Here is a 20694-nt window from a genome sequence, read left to right on the forward strand (position 1 = left end):
GTGCCCCACCCTGGCCCTTCCGAAGAGTGGAGCCAGGATGTCCTTCTTTCAGATCTAGTTTGAGTTGGGTTTCTGTCACTTGCAACCGAAGGAGTCTGGGTTAAAATAGAGATAACTTAAATGTTCAACAGCAGAGGAGGGGACATGCTTCCAGGAGGCTTCCCGTCAGTGGATCTCACACTTGTGTGGAAACCAAGATTGAAGACCACGGGGATGCGTGGAGAAGGCTCACAATGAAGTAAACTAAAAAATAAAGGCTACAAAACCGTGTGACACAGAGATAGAGCATCTACCTGAGAGAGGGAGGTTGCTGAACATGAAAACTACTAGGTGGGGTGGCAGGCACTGCAGACAACTTCCTGTTTTTCACTTTTTTGGCCATGCTGTGCAACATGCAGGATCTTAGTTCTCTGACCAGGGATGGAATTTGTGCCCCTTGCAGTGGGAAGCAAGGAGTCGTAACCCCTGGACCCACAGGGAAGTCCCTTAATGGTGTCTTTTTTATACATAAATGAAAATCCAAATGAGAAAATTCAGTTTTTCCAATGTGCCTCCCCTCTCGATTGGAAGTGAGAATGGGGACAGACCTCAGCTTTGGGGTCCCCCCAGTAATGAGGGACGGGGGATCCTGGTGGGCTGCCATCTGTGGGGTTGCACAGAGTCAGACACGACTGCAGCGACTTAGCAGCAGCAGCAGTAATGACAATCACAAAGAGAATCAAGGAAGATGAGGAGACAGCAGTGAAAGCCAGGTCCCCCAACCCCAGCCAGGTCCCCCGACCCCAGACTCTGTCCTGGCCCCCCGATTTGGTGGTAGCTGACAGGTCTTGACGACAGTTACCTCTTGACCGTCAGTGAAATGAGGTCTCCTGCCCGGGCTGTGGTGGCCAATGCTGTGGAAGTGGACTCTTAGTGGTGTGTGGCAGCCATCTTGAGGTGTGGCTGTGTCCAGTGGATCAGAGGTGACCTTGGAGACCACTTATAACAGAATGTGGGGCTAGAAGTGACTGGAAGGCTACTGAGAAGTCTGCTAGTAAAGAGGACGCGGATGAGAAAGAGGAACTTGAAGAGGGGTGGACAGTGGACCTCCCAAATAAAGGGCAGATGGAAGGGTCAAGAACACGATGAGCAGAGGCTCAGTGAGGACGTGAGCTTCGGGTCACCTCTGCTAATATTGCTCTGCTAACACTTCTGCAGTGGAGGGGACTGGACTGCAGTGATTTAACATTCATTTGTGTACTTTTTGGCAATGTATGAATTCACTTATAATGAGTATGCATTATTTTACCAAAATACTGATGCTTCCAAAGGTGCCCCGACCAACACCCACCTCAGACATCACAGTGAATGCCCTCCAGGCGAGGCCTGCTCCAAGAGTGATCCGCCAGGTAGGCTGATGGGAAGATGACGTCCCTCAGGCTGCTTATGAACTTAGGAAACCCAGTTGTCTTGCCCCTCACTGTCTCTCCCAGGAGCCCAAGGGACCCTCAGGCAAGTGGGGACTGGCTGGCTGCTCAGATCCACCTGTGATAGGTGCGGGGTAACTGGGTCTGCCTCGCCACACCCCCTCTGAGCACACACATGGCCCATCACACCCCGTCTCCCAGAAAAAATAAAGGGCAGGGATTTGGGGGAAACAATTTTATTGTTTAAAAAATAGATGGTACATTTGACATACAAAAAAGGCATTTTAAAAACTCTGATCTGAATATGTCTCATTGTCAGAGGCATCGTTAAAAGTGTCCAGTGTTTCCATAAAAGCCAGGAGCAGTTGCTCTTTCTGCAGAAAGGTGTGGCATGTTCACGCCACTGGCCGGGGTGGGGGGTGGGGGGGCAGAGGGGGGGTCATGGTCATGGTCTTCCACCACCTGGGGGAACAGACAGTCCCTCCAACCTAACAGCTTGCTTGTCTCTCTTCCCTCCCAACAGAAATCCTGTTTGGATTTCTGTTTCTCTGCACGGGACAGAATGCATGGACATAACCCAGATTGCAACACACCATGATTTCAGAGCCCACACCCCCCATCCAGGGGGAGCCCCATCCAGGGCTCTTCCTGGCAACAGCTGCTAAACACAGCACCAAGAAGTCTGGAAACCTTCACTCGGGCTCGGGAAGCGGTGGCTGTTGGAGCCGGCGGAGGCCCCGTGATGCCTGCTCTCACCCCGTCCTTCCAAACCAAGGAGGGGTGGGGCAGACTGTGCAGGTCGTGTCTCAGAGATGCACCTTCAGCCTTGACTACCAGCTTCTCCAGGGTCCTTCCTCTTATACGCAAGTACCTCACACCACTTATAACGACCTTTCTAGACGTCCGTGGGGTACAGCTAAGGACCCAAACTGATGAACATACGTAGTTCTGTTTACACTTCTGTTTCTAAAGCTACCAGTCGCTCAACCATATTCCATGTGACTTTCAGTGAATGGAAATGTATTTATCCCTTCCCATGCCAGAGGGACAGAAAAGATGCAGAGATTTCCTTTAGAACACCTGAGAGCAAGGGAAAGACTATCACGAATAAAGAACCACCAAGAATAAAAGCAGCATACTTAATTGAGATCTCCGGCCCTCCCCATCTATGGGTCCCATGCAGTTACAGCACTGGCGTCTGCTTTACAAAAGAGATGGGCTCCTGAAAGTTGGCTGGAGAGGACAGTTCATCAAAGGGATCATTCCCCCCAACTCCTCCAGCTCGCTGTAAGGTCAGAAGTGCCTCCTCTAGTCTCAGGCTACTTTTCTCTTGTGCTGACAGTGTTCGTGAGTGTGCACCTTGCTTTGCAATGAGCTGAGGAATCCTTAAGAGTTCCTTACTCTGGCCCCACCTGGAGTGCTGACAGCCAGAGGCCAGAAGCCTGAACCTCTGGACAGGGGTCCCGGGATGCCCTGGAAGATGCACATCTTCCAAGAACACAGGCTGGTGTGGGTCCCCATGGGCTTCCTCTGGTGAAGATGCCTGGCACTGGTAAGGCCTCTAGAGCAGGAAGAGCAGGAAGCGGGATTTTCATCTCACGTGGAGGAAACACAGTGTGCAGCAAAGGACCACAGAAGACACGCTGGTGCCCAGCTCCAATCTCCAGTGAGCAAGGGAAGATGGACTCTGGACTGGCAGGCTGACGCCTATAGGTCAACGCAGGCCCATCAGTGGGGCACAGTGGGGAGACAGGTGAGGTTCTTGGAGGAATGAATCCATGACCTCAGTCAAAACACTCGGGGCCTCCTTGAGAGCTGACCTCACTGCAGATCCCTCCTGATGCTCTCCCTGGGCACAGACTAGCTGCCAAACAGGGATGAGGCTGGAGGACCCACCCTCTTCCTCATGGGAATCTCGACTGCCACGGCACAGCTGCAGCCTTGAGGGGAAGTGGGAGGTTCCCAGAGGGGAGGTGGGAGGGCTGGGAGAGGGATGCTCTTCAGTTCAGCGAATCGATAAGAGGGGGCGCGGATGGCCCCTACTGGGCCACACAGGCGGCCACCGCGAGACACAGCCGCCTCTCAAGCCTCGGCCCCGCTGAGTTTATCTTTTGTGGGGCGGGCAGGCACCAAGCTCGGGGACTGCCACCACGGCCCCCTCACTCTTCTGTCACCACTGGCCTTTCCTGTGGCTTGTTCATTCTCAGACACAGACACACTGCCCGGCGTGGACTGAGGTCCGTGGGTCCCCGTCTGCTTAAGATAAAAATAGAGCTGGTAAAGCTGATGCAGAGGCTGCTTCTGTACGACTGTGTGTATTTTTGTCAAGAAAAAAAAAATCTGTTTCTGAAAACTGACTTGTAGGAAACCGCCCCTTAAGTTTCTGCGGAAGCGTCTCCCTCCCTTCTCAGCCACACTGTCTGGTTCTCTACACAAATGGGGAGGAGGAAGGTCCCAGACCGGGGAGACTGGGCCTGCAAGCTCTGGAACAAGAGCCCCCAAGGGAGTATTCTGAAATCCCGCCCGCTGGCAGAGCCCGGGGTGTGCTGGTCCCCAGGAGGCCCGGGACTGGGAAGAAAGCACTGTCGGCAGAGGAACGAGAAGTGGGGCAGGAGGACAGGACTGTCCTAACTTGCGGTTGGCAGGAAACTTTGCTCCAGGAGCAACATCAGAATCTAGCTTATAGCAGCTGGGAAAGTCCCTAAATCTCTCCCTGCAGCAATTGGTGATAAACCTGCTTTGGAGAGGAGGATGTGAGCCGGCCTCCAAGAGGAGGGGCTGGCCTCCTTTCACAGGCCTGCAGGGCCACTCCAGCTGCCTGGGCTCCGTCTGGGAAACTCTGGGAGCCGCGCTGGGCTCCCTGGGAAGGAGGTGGTACCGCAGGATGGCTGGGAGCACATGTCTACAACTCTGCGGCCCACATCCAATTTAGAACTGGCCTGTTGTCATTAGACAACTCCAGTTTCAACTTCAAAATCATCGGTCAATCAGGATCCCTCCACCTCCTCACGGGGTTATTGTAAAGATTAAACAAGACCATACAGCAGAAAATGTTTAGGACTGAGCCTGCCACCCTCTGTATAGAACCCATCACCCCTCTGTATAGGACACATCATCGCCGCTTCCAGAAGCCCTGGGGCTCTGATTGATGTGTCTTCCATCACCCACTCCTCCCCTCCCTCGTGATGGGAGCAGTGAGCATCCCACCACAGAGGCTGTAGCAGCATCAGCTGAGACCAGCCTGATGCATGAAGCTGCAGAACAGGAAGCCTGGGTACCAGTTCCAGAGTGCTCATGAGCATCCCTGTGTGAGCTGGGTGTCCGTGCTCCCTTCCAACCCTTGGGACCTCGGTTTATACAACAGGGTAAAGTCAGATTAGAGCAGCATGTTTCAAACTATGGATCAGCTTGATTTAGTGAATTATAAGCAGTATTTAAAAAAAATTTTTTTTTTTAAAGAAGGTATCCAGAATTCTCAGGATGAGAATTCATTTATGGAACTTTTGCTTGAGATGCAGATTCATGCATGAGTCTGAGCGCTGACTCATGATGTAAAGTGTGTTTCTTGCTGTGGATCATGACCCAGAAAGTCTGAAAACCACCAGCACAGGATAGGAGAGAGAAAAGGGGAAGGGGAGCTGGAGGAAGCAGGAATATGACAAAGGGCTCCCAGTGGACTACGCTGGTGTAACTTTATGACAGCGCTTCCTAGATGGTGGGATGGTGGGGCGGCAGGGGCGGGGGGGAGCTTCGAGGGAGGTTCAAGAGGGAGGCGCATGCGTGCATGCTCTCTGCAACCCCATGGACCGTAGCCTGCCAGGCTCCCTGTCCATGGAATTCTCCAGGCAAGAATACTGGAGTGGGTTGCCATTTCCTTCTCCAGAAGATCTTCCTGACCCAGGTATCGAACCCACATCTCCCATATTGACTGGTGGATTCTTTACCACCGAGCCACCAGGGAAGCAGCACAAGAGGGAGGGGATATGTGTGTACAAAGAGCTGATTCATTTTGTCATACAGCAGAAACTAACATTATAAAGCAACTGTACCCCAATTAAAAAACAACAACAACAACAAAAAAACCCAGAGCACTTGATTCTGGGAAGGAAACCCTGGCACTTCCTGCCCCCGCCTGGCCCCTACACATGCTCTCCAAAGATGAAGGTGCATTTTGAGGCAAGGTGCTCCTCTCAGAACAGGACATGCCTGGCTCAGGCCCGTGGTAACTCGCTGTTACTCAGAAATGGTGACATCAGAAGTTTGCTGGCCCCTTATCCTGCAGCGACACTTGGGCACGAGCAGGTCCCTTTCTTTCTCACAGAAGAAGTTCCTAAGGAACAGATTGGGGAGGGGGAGGGAAAGGGGGGGTCCTCCGTGCTACGGATCCAGGGAGGCTCAGGAGCCTGGGGCGGGGAGAGATGAGCATCTTTGTAGGGGTGGTCTGAGGGCGCCCCCATGTGGCCAGATGTGACACCTGCAGCCACGTGTCCACTCCCAAAGTCCACTCCCATCAGAAGCCTCAAAGCTAAAAACGCTGATTTTCAGAAAGGGAGGAACTTTCCCACCTGGGAAATGTGCTCTGATCGGCCAAGGTGAGTCTTCTGGGCATTAATACTGATGTCCTGTCTGGATGGGGTCTTTGGAGGCTGGGGGAAGCCAAATGTTAATGGGTACCTTTATGTGCAGAGCCCCCGGCCAGCGCCCACCTCACGGGCAAACATCTCCAAAGCAAGAATTCTTGTAAATTCTTGAAGAAGTGTAAACGGCCTTGAAGAAAGTGCAAACAATCAAAAGTTGAAAGACACATTTCATGATGCTCCTTCTTGTCCAGGAAAGCCCTTGGTGTGACCTTGACACTTTGTATCTGCCTGATCTGATACAAACTGTGCCTATAAGACGGGGAAGCTGTTCCACACAAAACCCTGCTTTATCCTTCACTGATGTAACTTGGGCTCTGCAGAAAGATGAAATTAAGCGTTTTGAGAATTTTCACTTTTTTATAAAAGAATTTTGTAGATGCCTCCCACCACTTGGGGGTTTCAGAGAAACAGCTGTTATTGGCCCAGGGCTTCTCAGGAGCACCCGTTTACTCTAAATGAGAAGCTTGACCGGGACCGCCTCCCCCAAGTCCTCAGTGTTGTGTTAGTGGTGAGGTGAGCGGTGGCAGGAGGGGCTGGCACACAAGAGGCCATTGCCTCCACGAGGTAGTGTGAAAGGGTGGGCAGCAGTTGCCCTTTCTCGGCACTGACAACCAGCGAAGGCCATGGGACGGCGGTGGACTGCCACTGCTGACGTGGGCTGCAGCCGCCCTGCCAGGGAGGCCTGGCTCCAGCTGGGTGAGGGTCAGAGCCCCTGGATGGTCTGGGTGCCCTGATATCACATCTCACTCCCCCCAGATGTTACCAAAAGAGAAAGATTTAACTGGATCTTTTCAGGTAAAACAAGAGGGGACGCTGAGAGCAGAAACACTCACTGGGGAAGTCCCCTGAGACAAAAGGATCTTCTTCAGTGTGGATCCCAGGAATGGTCTGACCAACTCTGTCCAGTGTGTTTCAGTGTTTCACGCACAGCTGTCTGGCTGTGGTGGCAGGTCCACGCTATCGGCGCCCGCCCCCCACAAGACAGGCTCCAGCGGGGCCGAGGCTGGAGACAGCGGCACATGCCTGGGGCAGGGCTCCTCCCTGATGGAGCCGGGGAACCTGTGCCTCCTGTCATTGGTAAAGTCCACCTACTGAGAAAAGGAGCCCCACAGCACAGTCGCAAGATTCCTGGATCCGTTCCACATCCTAGAGTTTGTTGCTAGGGTGTCTGAGGGACAGCAAAGAAGCAGAGTGGGTGGGAAGACCTCCCTGGTGGAGGTCTAGGAAGACGGGACCTGAGATGCAGAGCAGGTGGAGGTGGCCCTGGAGGGGACAGGACAGCAGGCTGAGCTGGAGGCTGGAGAAAAAAAGGACGGAGGAGGAAGCGGCAGGTCCTAGCAGGCACTCGTGGCTCCAGGTGGGCACCTAGGCTCCAGCATCCACACACTGCTTTTCTGCTGGAGGCAGTCCAAGGCTCCTGGCCCACAGGTACCTCCTGGTTAACCACCCCCCGACTGCACTCCTGCTCTGGCGGGGAGCTTTCAGACGGTCCTGTTTGCGCTGGTGGATGCCCACATGTAACTGCTGCAGGTTTTTTCTTAAAGTGGACATTTCTCCCGACTTGGATCTTCGAGAGCAGAGCTGCCATCTCTTCCTTGTTCCATGGGGACCCGCCACCACTAGACGGGGACTGTCACAGGATTGGGACGGGGTCTTGTCCTTCCCTGCTGAGGGCCTGACCCTGAGGTGTCAGATTCCAGAGAGGAAGGCACGCATGGGCAGGGGGCAGGACTGAGAGGGTAGAGAGAGGGCGAATGAAGGGAAGCACGGGGGTGAGCAAAGGGCCAAGGTTCCATCACCCCAGAAACGCATCATAATCCATGTACCACACGAGCTGGCCAGAGTCCGGCAGGACACCCGAGATGGGCCACTTCTTGGGGTCACGGCCCACGCGGCTGACCAGCATGGCAATTTCACGCTTCATCCTGCCCATGACCAGCACGGCCACCTTCCGGGCACGGTTGATGAGGGGCAGGCTGAGGCTCATGCGCCGGTGCGGGCTGGAGGGGCTCGTGGTCAGCACTACCAGCTGCTCGCCGTCCAGGCCGGCGGGCGACTGCGGGAAGAGGGAGGCCGTGTGCCCGTCAGTTCCCATGCCCAGCAGCACCAGGTCGAAGCTGCCGTTGGTCACAAGGGCGGAGATCTCCTCGGCATAGGCCTGGGCGCCCTGGTCCTCCTCGGCACAGAGCCGCTGGCGCCGGTGCACGGGCATGGGGTGGACGTTGTAGTGGGGGACCCGCACGTGCTGCAGCAGGTGCGTCTGCAGGCCCTGGAAGTTGGACTCGGGGTCCCAGAGAGGCACGCAGCGCTCGTCCACCAGCCACAGGTGCGTGTGGGCCCAGGGGAAGCTGTAGTGCCCTGTGGCCAGCTGCTGGAACAGGGCCACCGGGCTCGAGCCACCCGAGAGCGCCAGGTGGAACTTGCCAAAGCGCCGCACAGCCCGCACAGCAGCGGCCTCGATGTCACCCGCCAGCCTGGCGATCAGCTCCTCGGGCCAGGCCGAGATCAGCGGGCTCTCTCGGTACTTGGCCCTGAGGACCTGGAAGTCACTGGGCAGCGGAGCAGAGTCCGGCCCCGGCACCAGCTGCTCCGGCAGTGGCTGGGAGAAGGACAGGTGGCCGCCGCTGAACTCAAAGTCCAACAGCTGTCCGTTCTCTGCTCCTCCTGGGTAGAAGCGTGGGACCTCGTGGGCCAGGCTGTCCAGCAAGGGCGTCCAGAAGACCCAGGAGGCCAGCAGGTTCTCCGTGGTGACAAAGGAGTCCTTCCGGCAGTGGAAGATGTGAGAGATGAGCAAGGAGTAGGCGTCCTGCTCCCGCACAGGGCTGTAGGCATAGTAATCGGAGAGTGGGAGACCGAAGAGGTGCAGCCCGGGCCGGCCCTCCACTTCCTTCCAGCTGGCGGAGGGCAGGGCCGGCTGGAAGAGGTTCCTGCTGACCAGCACGGCAGGGCTGCCCAGCTCACCGTGGCCGATGTAGAAGATGATCTGCCGGGGCAGGCAGTGGCTCTGGGCAGCGACCCAATGCTTCTCGCTCTGGACGCAGAACGCCTGGTTCTTGAACAAGATCCGCACGTAGCTCACTCTCTCGTCCAAGGCTTTGCCCGACATCAGGATGAACGGGACACCCTCCCAGCGGAGGTTGTCTATGTGAACGAGGATGCCTGGGGTGGGTGACAGGGGGACCGCAGGGGTGACGCTCCAGCACAGGACCCGGGACCTCCCGGCCGGCTCACCTTCCCCTCTTTCGTTCCTGCTGGCCACCCTCCTTTTCTCTGATTTCTCCTCTGGGAACCTCTGGCCTTGCTATGCTAGCCTCACCCCCACCTCTCACCTCTTCTATTATCTTCTCTTCCCAGTCGGTGCTCAAAAAGCAGCCTCATGGGCCACCTCAGACACCCATCGCCCTTGAGGGGCCTCTCAGCGCCATTGTCCCCTAAGGGGAGCTAGGCTGAGGGGCTCCAATTGGGAGATTCTGTGAGAAGTCTCATGGAGCAGGGGTGGGGTTGCAAGGTGGCACTGATGCTAAATGGGGGTGGGGGGAGGTATTCCTAGGGAAAGGTGCTTCCTTCCTGTCTGTAGAGCACTGAGGATGTGCTGAGGCTGTCAGATATGGGGGGTGCAGGGGAAGGAGAGGGGGAGCCAGGCATCTCAGCTACAGGCTTGCAGGGAACCGCTGTGCAGCTGAGGAGGCCTGCAGGGGGCCATGGCGGTGAGAGTCAGACGCAGAGCGCCCTCCAGACTGAGCTGCAAACCTGGTTTTCCCACGGCCTATCTCTGCGTGACCTTGGGCAAGTTTCTAGCAACCTCGCGGAGCCTCACAGCTGTTCACCTTTAAGTGAGGATGACACCGACACCTCCCTGATGTGTTTGCACGGGAGGATTAAATGAGATGACGTGCATACAGTGCTGGCACGTGATCAGCGCCCGACCAGCAGCTGCTGCTCTGGTGCTGGGGGTTGTGATGTCAGTGTTAGGGAGCAGGCCATCCCCAGAAAGCTCTAAGCCTGTGCAAGTGCCCCAGTGGGCACCTGCCTGCCTGGCGTGCTGCGTGCCAGCCAGGTGTGTCCCCGGCCTGCAGCCTCTCTGGGGGCTGGATAAGCTCCTCCAGGGCAGAGCCAGGTCTGAGCCCAGCTGGGCGAGCCCTGGAAACATCCATGGACTGAACAGAGATCACCACTGAAGTGTCTGTCCCTCTGTCCAGAGGGAGCCAGCAGGTGACCTGCTGCTTTAGGCTGGCAGAAGGCCAGGGAGGCAGGGGCATCTCTCACTCGCCTCCAAGCACTTTGGTAAAATCCCACTTCCAGCCCCTCCCGACCCACCCTGAAGGGGTCTGTGTTGGGAGGACTGCTTCCACCTGGGGATGGGGGGGCGGCCCAGCAGCCCGTGCCCAGTCCTGGGGGCCCACCTGCGAAGGTTGGCGTCAGGCTGTGGAAGCTGTCTGGCTTCTGCAGCTCCCTGCGCACCTGCCCGCTGTAGGCCTGATACTGGCCCAGCACAGCACTGTGCCTCTGCAGGCTCCGCAGCGCCTGGAAGGCCTGGAGCTTGTGCTGCAGCACGGACTCTGGGCTGCTGACATTGACGGGCAGCTCCATGGCCACCAGTGTGAGGACCTCCGTCAGGTGGTTCTGCAGGACGTCTCGGATGACGCCGTACTCCTCGTAGAAGCTGGTGCGGCCTGGCGGGGGCGGGGTGCGGGAGGAGTCATAAGGACCAGGCACGTGGCTGACCTCTGCCTGTGCTTCCTGTGCCCACAGCCACACTCCCTAGTCTGAAGTGCCAGAGCAGAACAGGGCAGGAAGGGGGCAGGTGGCCCTGAGCCAATGAGACCTACCCCACCAGGAGATGTCAGACCCCGTGGGCCTCTCCAGGCCTCTGCCTGGGGAAGGCTCTGATCCCGGGAAGCTAGGCATCGCCGTGAGGGCCTGGGCAGCCTGCTGGTGCGTGACCCTGGGTGAGTCACCTGACTTTCAAGTCTCTGCTCCTCATCCTGCCATCAAAGGGGGCTCACTGTCAACCCCTACCAAGCCCACAAAGGTGCCAGGTCCTTGCCCTCGGCTTATAGTCAGGGGGAGGGGGGGAAGATGGGAGGGAGGAAAAGCCAACAAAGACATTATAGACAGAGTTCATGACAGAGGGTAATAAGGAGTCCGCTCTGAGACATGCAAGGGCAGTCCTGCAAGAAGCCAGGCAAAGACGAAGGGAGCTAAGAGAGGAAAAGCCTGAGGCTGGTCGAGCTTGGCTGCCAGGCGCCAGAAGAAGGGGAGCAGGAGGGCGAGGCTGGGAGGGCGGGGCTTGCAGGATGAGGGGCCAAGGCTGCTTTGTCTCCAGGCTCAGGGGAAACAGTGCAGGGGCTGAAGCAGGAGATGGCAAGACCTCCGCACAGTCACACCCCCCGGCCTGCTGTGGTGGGGGCGACCGCAGGAGACCACGTGGCGGCCCAGAGGCCGGGGGTGGGGTGGAGGCGGCGGGGGCGGAGGGAGGTGATGCTGGGACCTGGGGGGGTGATGCTGGGACCTGGGGGGGTGATGCTGGGACCTAGGTGGGGGGTGATGCTGGGACCTGGGGGAGGTGAAGCTGGGACCTGGGGGGTGATGCTGGGACCTGGGGGGAGGTGATACTGGGACCTGGAGGGGGGTGATGCTGGGACCTGGACGAAAGTGATGGGATGCAGTAGCTGGAGAGGGCGGATGGCACTTCTGGAGTCAGAACTGACTGGACCCGCTGACCCATGTGGCACTAGAGGTAAAGAACCTGACTGCCAATGCAGGAGATGTAGAGATGCGGGTTCCATCCCTGGGTTGGGAAGATCCCCTGGAGAAGGAAATGGCTATGCACTCTGGTATTCTTGCCTGGAGAATCCCATGGACAGAGGAGCCTGGTGGGCTATGACCCATGGGGTCACAAAGAGTTGGACATGACTGAAGCAACTTAGCATGCAAGCTGACCCATGCGGGCGAGCACCAGTGAAAAGGTGAAGCCAAAGCCAGCTTCAAGGACTCGGGGTGGTGGCGGGGGGAGTTGGCTCCTGGGAAGGTGTCTGCTCAGGCCTGAGCAGAAGACGGGCATGGTGACATTATCTGAGATGAGGGGACTGGGTAGAGGAAGGGGTTGATGGAGGGGAAACCAGGTATATTTAAGCTTAAAACACACAGGTGGAAATGGCAGGTGGCCAGTGGATGGGGTTACTGAGAAGGTAAAAGAAGGTGACCCATAGAAAGAACACCGACCACAGAGCTTGGCAGTGACAACAGTGCTCACTGCGCCTGGCACAGCGTGGAGACGCCAGGCACCCCTCCTGTTACACCCACAGGGTCTGGCACGGCGGGTCCATGACCATCCCTGTCTACATGAGAGGAAGAAGTCAGAGGCCCAGGGCTGGGGTGAGCAGTCAGGAGCTGGTTAACCACACACGTCACACTTCCTCCTCCAGGGCTCAGGACCACCTCTGACTACCAGTGACTCAAATACATACAAGCCAGTGGTCAAACGCCACAACCCCTCACAAGGCACGGCTCACATTCCGCTGACTTGCCGAGACTCGGGCCAATTCACAGCCTTATGTACAGAAAAAGGTGACATCACCACCGGAAGAGCAGCTGTTTATCGAAGGTTTGAGCGCGTCACCTGTAACATGGGATCAGCTCTGTCACCCAGCAGCTTCTGCTCGTCTTTCAGGTCTTGGCTTCTAGAAGATTCTACCAAACTCTCGGCCTACCCTCCTGGAGGGCCCTGTCTTTGGCTGCTTCCCCTGACTAACTTGGTGCTGCCTGTTATTCACTCTTCCTGCCACCCTGATGCTCCATCAGGTTAGGACTGCATCTGCCTGCTCCCTGCAGCATCTCAAGCATCAGATACAGTGCTGCAGTCACTCCGCAGAACGCTGTGCGGTTGGGAAGCTGAACACACACACCACCAGGGATCCACCTCGGAGGTTCCATGTTCAGAAAAATAAAGCTGATAATGTAATATAAATACATAAACTGCTTTGAAAATATAATATGACCAGGACAAACAGAATTTAAAATCAGTGAAAAATACAAGGGGAAATAAGAAATTCCATAGACAGGTTATACGGATTACGAAAGGTCGGGGGGAAAAAAAGTCAGTTATTAGAAGACAGATCCATGCAGATTATCCTGAATGCAGGTTAAAGAGACAGAAAGACTCAACACACACACACACACACACACACACACACAGCATGATGACTCTTCAAAATTAAACAGCACGTTTTCAGGCAACTGGATCCACACAGAAACGATAAAGAAGCATAGGGCAAGTCCACCTAAAACCTGGAATGTGGAGAAGAGGAACTGGGATGGGACTAGGGGAGGGACCCAAGGTTGGCAAGTTCACTGGCATCTGTTATATGATAGTTCTGCATATGTTACCTAGATTGTGTGTGTGTGTGCACGTGCCTGCCCAGTCATGTCTGACTCTTTGTGATTCCATGGACTGTAGCCCGCCAGGCTCCTCTGTCCATGGGATTCTCCAGGCAAGAATCCTGGAGTGGGTTGCCATGCCCTCCACCAGGGGATCTTCCTGACCCAGAGCTTGAACCCGGGTCTCTTGCATCTCCTGTGTTGGCAGGTGGATTCTTCACCACTAGTGCCACCTGGCATTGTGTAATCATTCTTTTTTTATCTGATCAATACTTAATTCAAACCAACACAAAGAAAAGGCCCCTGGTTCAGACCTGCCTGGCCCACCTGCCCTCGGGCCAGCTGGACGGTGAGCAGGGACCACCTGGCCTGAGTTCAGCCCTACAGGCCAGGCGTGGCAGTGGCGCCAGAGTCATGGGGCAGGAAGTGAGACCCACAGTCGGCTCCTGGGAAGGTGTCTGGTCCTCGGGAGTGGAGCGTGAGTTCGCAGCTCTGGTCAAGGAGGCAGAACCTGGGACACACAGGACAACCAGCCCGGCCGTTGCCGCTGAACTACCCTAAATGCCCCCAGCTGGGAAACCGAGGCTCAGCTCCTGGCGCCACGGGGGTCTGGTCTCCAAAGTCCTCACAATATCACTGAGAAGACATCAAGAAAAAGATAACAGATAATAGCAATAACGGCGGATGTATATCAGTCCATTTACCCCTCACAGTAACAACGTGTACAGAGGTCCTGCTATTACCCTCATTTTAAAATGTAAAGAGGAACTTCCCTGGTGGTCCAGTGGCTAAGACTCTACACTCCAATGCACGGGGCCCGGGTTTGATCCCTGGTTGGGGAACTAGATCCCGAATGCCACAACTAAGAGTTCACATGCTGCACTAAAGATCCTGCCACAATGAAGACCTGGCACAGCCAACCAAACAAATACATATTTCAATATGTAAAAAATAAATACAATGAAAGGAAATTGAGGTTCAGAGAAGTCAAGCGACTTGCCCAAGGTCGCACAGCTGGGAAAGGGGTAAAAATTAAATTGGAACCTAGGCAGCTGGCCCCAGGGGCTTCCCTGGTGGCTCAGCGATAAAGAATCCACCTGCAATGCAGGAGATAGAGGAGACACAGGTTCGATCCCTGGATCAGGAAGATTCCCCCGGAGCAGGAAATGGCAAGCCACTCCAATATTCTTGCCTGGGAAATCCCATGGACAGAGGAGCCTGGTGGGCTATGTCCATGGGGTCGCAAAGAGTCACAAACAACTTAGTGACTAAACCACAACAAAGCGGGTCCCAGAGCCTGCCACTCTCACCACCTTCCGGGCTCCCTGTAACTTCCCACCCAAACAGCCACACGGCAGAACAGGGTGCCTGGCATGGGCTGAGCAGCAGGGCTCTGGTGGCTTTCAGAAGTGGAGGCTGGTGGCTGAAGCAGGAAACCAAGCTGGGCTTTTTGGTTGGGTTGGGGGTCAACGCAAGGGGCCAGGGGCTCAGCACCTCACGGGCCAGGAAAGGTGTGAGGAGGAGAAGGCAGGGCCGTGTCCCTCGGCTGCAGTCAGGCGGGGAGTGCCTCACAGGTATGTGGGCCCACAGTGACCAAACCTTGTCATTTATACAGAGGACATGAAAAACCGGATCATTAAGTACAATCTTACGTGTACAAATAATTCAGATTTTTTAAATTGCTGTGCGTCTCAACTGTGGGGGGCCGACTCTGCCACTGAGCCACATCCTGGTTGGGGTGAGAAGCGTAAGCAAGAGGGCGGACGTCCCGACACACAGGTCAGATGATGGATGGGGGTGAGCCTGGCTAGTCCGGCAGAAGCGGCCAGTCTGTGATTCGCAAGAGCAGAGATCGAGAACAGATGGAAAGGGCTTTGGAAAGGAGGGTGAGGGGCTTGAGGAGCTATTAAAAGTCCTCGTCCTCACCAGTTAAGCAGAGTTACTGCACAATCCAGCAGCTCCAATCCCAGGTGGACACGAGAGAAAAGAAAACATATGTTCTCAAAAAACTTGTACACAAATGTTCACAGCGGCCTTATTCATGACAGCCAAAAAGAAGAACTCAAATGTCCACCAACTGATAAGTGGATAAATAAAATGTGGTGAATCCATCCACACAGCAGAATGTTATCTGGCAATAAAAAGAAATGAAGCGGGTGGCACTGAAACATATACATCACCCTATGTGAAAAAGACAGCCAGTGGGAATCTGCTGTATAACAGAGGGAGTTCAACCTGGTGCTCTGTGATGACCTAGAGGGCTGGCATGGGGTGGCAGTGGGAGGGGACATATGTATACTTGTGACTGATTCATGTTGATCTATGGCAGAAATGAACACAATATTGTAAAGCAATTATCCTCCCATTAAAAATAATTAATTAAAAAAAAAGAAATGAAGCACTGACACAGGTGTGGATGAACCTTGAGAACATTACGCTCAGTGAGAGAAGCCAGACCCAGAAACTCACATACTGTACATCCTATTTACACGAAATGTCTGGAATAGGCAAATCCACAGAGATGGGGAGTAAGTTTATGGTTTCCAGGGCTGGAAGGACGAGGGGCGCAATCAGAGGGTGGCAGCTAATCAGGGATGGGGGGGAATACAGAGCTTCTTTTGATGAAAATGTTCTACAACTGATTGTAGTGATGGATGCACAGCTCTGTGACTATACCAAAGCCCACTGAACTCTATCCTTAAGTAAGTGAATTATATGATGGGGGCTCAGCAGTAGAGAATCCGCCTGCCAGTGCAAAAGACTTGGGTTTGATCCCTGAGTTGGGAAGATCCCCTGAGATGGAAACAGCTACCCGCTCCAGGATTCTTGCCTGGAGAATCCCATGGACAGAGGAGCCTGGTAGACTACCGTCCATGGAGTTGCAAGGAGTCAGACACAACTCAGAGGCTAGACAACAACAAATGATATGTGAATTATCTCTCAATAAAACTCTTTTTTTATTAGAGGTGGAACCCTGAGAGAGGTGCTGTGAGAAGATTAAGCCATCTACGATTTGCAAAATGAACAGAGAGGGGACCAGTGGGAATGAAGTCAATGAACAGCTTTGGCTGCAACTGAAGGAAGTAACGAGGGCTACAGCAAACAGTGAAGCATAAAGACACTGAGAGGATGAGGGAGAACTGCATGACAACTGGCTGGATCCACGAAAGGCCGTGCAGGGTTATGGTCTGCAGTCTCTGCAACCAGGCTGCGTGGGTTCAAGGACCTGCTGTGCCTTCTTTTAGCCCTGTGACCTCGGGCAAGTGATTCTACGTCACATATAAAAGAGGACTGGCCACAGTGCCTGCTCTGTGGGGCTGCTGTGAACACCAATGAGCTAACATGTGCATGGGGCGTGGAGCAATACCTGGCATGCAGAAGGCACTGATACACACTGGCTAGCATTTTTATTATCACAGGGGCTGCAAGAGAAGGTCTGTCAGAGACAACTGACAACTCAGAGAACAGCCACTATTTGAAAATGAAGAAGATAGAGGGCTCTCCTGGTGGCCCAGTGGTTAGGAATTCACCAGGGGACACAGGTTTGATCCCTGGTCCAGGAAGATCCCACATGCCGTGGAGCAACTAAGTCCGTGTGCCACAACTCCTGAGCCTACTCTCTGTAGCCCACAAGTCTCAACTACAGAGCCCACACCCTGAAACTACCGAAGCCTGCTCGCTCTTAGAGCCCACGCTCTGCAAAAAGAGAAGCCGCTATGGTGAGAAGCCTATACACGCAATGAAGAAAAGCCCCTGCTCACTGCAACTAGTGAAAGCCTCACACAGCAACCAAGACCCACCACGGCCAAAAAAAAATTAGAAAAGGCAGGCAGTATTTCATGAGAACAATGCAGTGGTGGTTTAAGTTCTACATCTGCTGGGTCTGACATGGTGATATACATCCAGTGAAAATATCAGTCTCTCAGAGGTAACTGGAGATTATATACGTAAGACCAGGGCTTGGAAAGGCAATGAATGCTGGAGATAGACTAAATTCCATCAAATCAAAAATGAGACAGAAACTAAGATCTGGCTTGAAGGAGTTCACGTTTTAGCTTCCCAGGTGGCTCAGTGGTAAAGAATCCGCCTGCCAATGCAAGAGACAAGAGTTCTATCCCTGAGTCAAGTGATCCCCTGGAGAAGGAAATGGCAACCCACTCCAGTATTCTTGCCTGGGAAATCCCATGGACAGAGAGGAACCCGGCAAGTTACAATCCATGGGGTCACAAAGAGTTGGACACAACTAAGCGACTGAAACAACAAGATGGAAACAGGCTGCCAATTCAATTCTATCACCCCATCCATGGTAGACCCAACTTCAGAGAGGCTCGAATATGTAAAAACGTGTATCTTGGAATCAATGAATTGGAGTAGATTTAGGACCGTAAAGAGGACAGTTAAAGCTTTGAGAGCAGATGAATTTTTGATGGAGAGAACACAGCAGAGTCTTAAAGAGTCCTGTTATCTGCTTACTAGTCATTAGCTCAGCAAATCCCTAAGTGGCCCTTTTCCTATTTTTATCAGCTCTCACTCCTGGAGAGGAGGCATTCTTAGGTTTACTACCCGCTGTGTAAAAGAGAGCTTCCTTCATTCCTTAATTTCCAGCTTGGGGGTGGGAGGGGGAGTGAGCATGTGTTCAGCACAGCCCATATATTTGTGGACTTGGATCCTTTCCTGCTGAGCTGTCTTTCCAGTTAAAGTGGAGTGATCAGGCCCATGGCTGGCACCTCATGGGGGAAAGGCAGGGCAGTAAAGCCCAGGTGGGGGCTGGTCCTCCTGACAGCACCCAACAAGGTGATTTTTTTCTGGTTACCACCAGTTATTGTGGACTGACTTTTCCTGAAAGTGACACATATGACTCCTAGTATCTTTCTTAGGTTGAAAATTGAGGGGTAAAATCCCACCGGTATGTGACAAGGGGGACTTCCCTGGTGGTACAGTGGGTAAGAATCCACCTGCCAATGCAGGGGCATGGGTTCAATCCCTGGTCGGGAAACTAAGATCCCACATGCCGAAGAACAACTAAGCCCAAGAGCCACACTGCTAAGCTTCCGTGTCCTAGAGCCTGTGCTCCGCAACAAGAGAAGCCACCGCAACAAGAAGTCCACCCACCACCACCAAGAGCAGCCCCTGCTCACCACTAGAGAAAGCCGGAGCGCGGCAATGAAGACCCACCGACACCAAAAAAAAACACTGATTTTTAAAAATACGTGAACAAGGATAGAATAAAGCATGCATGTGCATGCCAAGTCGCTTCAGTTGTGTCTGACTCTTTGTGACCCTATGGACTATAGCCCACCAGGCTCCTCTGTCCTTGGGACTTTCCAGGCAAGAATCCTGGAATGGGTTGCCGTGCCCCACTCCAAGGGATCTCCCCAACCCAGGGATCAAACCCCCATCCCTTAAATCTCCTGCATTGGCAGGTGGGTCCTTTACCACTAGGGCCACCAACCAGCTTCATGGAAGACAATTTTTCCATGGACCTGGGGTGGGGGAAGATGGTTTCAGAATGATTAAAAGTACATTACATTTATTGTGTGTTTTATTTCTATTATTATTACATTAGCTCCACCTCAGATCATCAGGCATTAGATCCCAGAGGTTGGGGACCTCTGGAACAAAGCACAACCAGACTGGACAACTGGGAGAAAAGACCAACTTGGCTCCTAAACTGTTCAAACACTGAACTCATCCGAATTACAAGACTGCAGGTATGGGAGACTCATCACTCTACTCCTGGGTCATGTTCCCCTTCACAATCTCCCGGGCAGCACCCCATGCAAGGTACCCTCAGAAGAGTAGCTGCAAACCCACCAGAACAGCAGGAACAGGGAAGACGGGGGCCCGATGTGGACAGAGTGTAGGAATGTCACCAGTGACGAATGCAGCTGTTGCGAATTTTCTGATAAACAGTCCAATAAGATGTAAAAACAGCCATAAGGTCGTGTTGACCCATCTGGGCTAGTCATTCCACTTCAGAAGTACACTTAAAGATAAAATACTTCTTAGAACGCTCATAAGTGTTCTATAATTAGATAATGGTTGCATGACTGTGTGAATACATTAAAAACTACTGAATAGTACACTTTAAAAAAGGGTAAATTTTACGGTGTGTGAATACCTAAATTTTTTTTAAAGCTCACAAAGTACTATTTAAAACAGCAAAGAGTGGAAACAACATGCCTAATAATAGAATGACTCATATTCTGTAATATAAACAGGACTGAACAGAAACACAGAGACTGAAAGGGATACATTATGCAGGCTGTCAATACATGGAAATTTAAGTACATATATAAGTGTGAGAGAGAGAAAATATTAGGTGAAGAATGGACATGAGAGAATTGGAGATCAATTACCATCTTTACATAACCCAACACAAGTCACCTACAAGTCACCTGGTGCCCAGAGAGATGGAGAGACGCTGCTGCTTCCCCTCCCAGCCCACTTGGAAGGAGAACAGCAGTCTCCATTTGTAGAGCATTTCCATGCGCATTATCTGACTTAATCCTTAAAACAATCCCAAGGGAGAGGCAACAGGGGTGGCCATCACTGCAGATGCTGCTGAACATGCAGTCTTCAGATCTTAGACCAGAACCTCCTCCCGGTTGTCTCCCTTCAGTGGGAGATTTGGGCTTTCCCAGCAAAGCAAAAACAAAAACAAAAGCTGGCTGCAATCTCTACCAATAGGCTCTGGGACCGCTAAGAATAAAAACAGGGAGAGGGCCGAGGACAGAGCAGGCCCACAGGCTGGAGGCCCAGCAGCGGCTCTGGGCTCACCTTGTGGACGCCGGGAGGGGCACTGGCCCTGCTGAGCAAGCTGCCAGCAACCCCCTCCACCGCCCCCCCAAACACCAGGCCAGGAGACAGGGCAGCTGTCGTGTACCTGGAGATGCTGGCTGCCTCAGCGAGGGGTATGGAATGGTCACTCCAACCCTCAGGGTGACCAATGTCAGAACAGGGAGCCCCCCGAAGCAGGGACAGCCACACGGTCCATAGGAAAGCTCCCTCCTTCCTCTTGCCAAAAAAAAGGAGAGCCTTCCAGCCAGAGGGGAACAGGGGTGGCAGAGAGATGCCTGGGGCACCTCCCGACAGGAAGGCCAACTGCTGAGGGCTTGGACAGACTGAAGCTGAGGGCGTAGTGGTTAAGAGCCTGGGTTCTGGGGTGCCACAGACCTGGGACCCCCTCCCTGCACTTCTAGGTGGGGGGACGGCAGCCAGGCCTGACAGCTGCACCTCAGTCCATGAGGACAGCCCCCCTTCCAGAA

The 20694-nt window shown here is 53.9% G+C and overlaps 1 protein-coding gene across 3 annotated transcripts in view; it reads right to left on the reverse strand.

Moving 5' to 3' along the window:
* SPSB1 (splA/ryanodine receptor domain and SOCS box containing 1) overlaps positions 1–20694 on the reverse strand; it is a 134739-nt gene that overhangs the window by 94074 nt on the left and 19971 nt on the right. For 2 of the 3 annotated variants that reach the window (XM_015475086.3, XM_015475085.3), the window contains exons 4-5: positions 10450–10719; positions 1627–9205 (exon numbers count right to left, since the gene is read on the reverse strand). The exons of the other annotated variant lie outside the window; for it this stretch is intronic. In XM_015475086.3, the coding sequence (XP_015330572.2) occupies positions 7842–9205; positions 10450–10719 (1634 nt within the window). In that variant the 3' untranslated portion in view covers positions 1627–7841. Of the gene's footprint in view, positions 1–1626; positions 9206–10449; positions 10720–20694 lie in introns of those variants that run through there. 3 annotated transcript variants of the gene reach the window in all.

This window comes from Bos taurus, chromosome 16 (assembly GCF_002263795.3).
Source record: "Bos taurus isolate L1 Dominette 01449 registration number 42190680 breed Hereford chromosome 16, ARS-UCD2.0, whole genome shotgun sequence".
NCBI lineage: Eukaryota > Metazoa > Chordata > Mammalia > Artiodactyla > Bovidae > Bos > Bos taurus.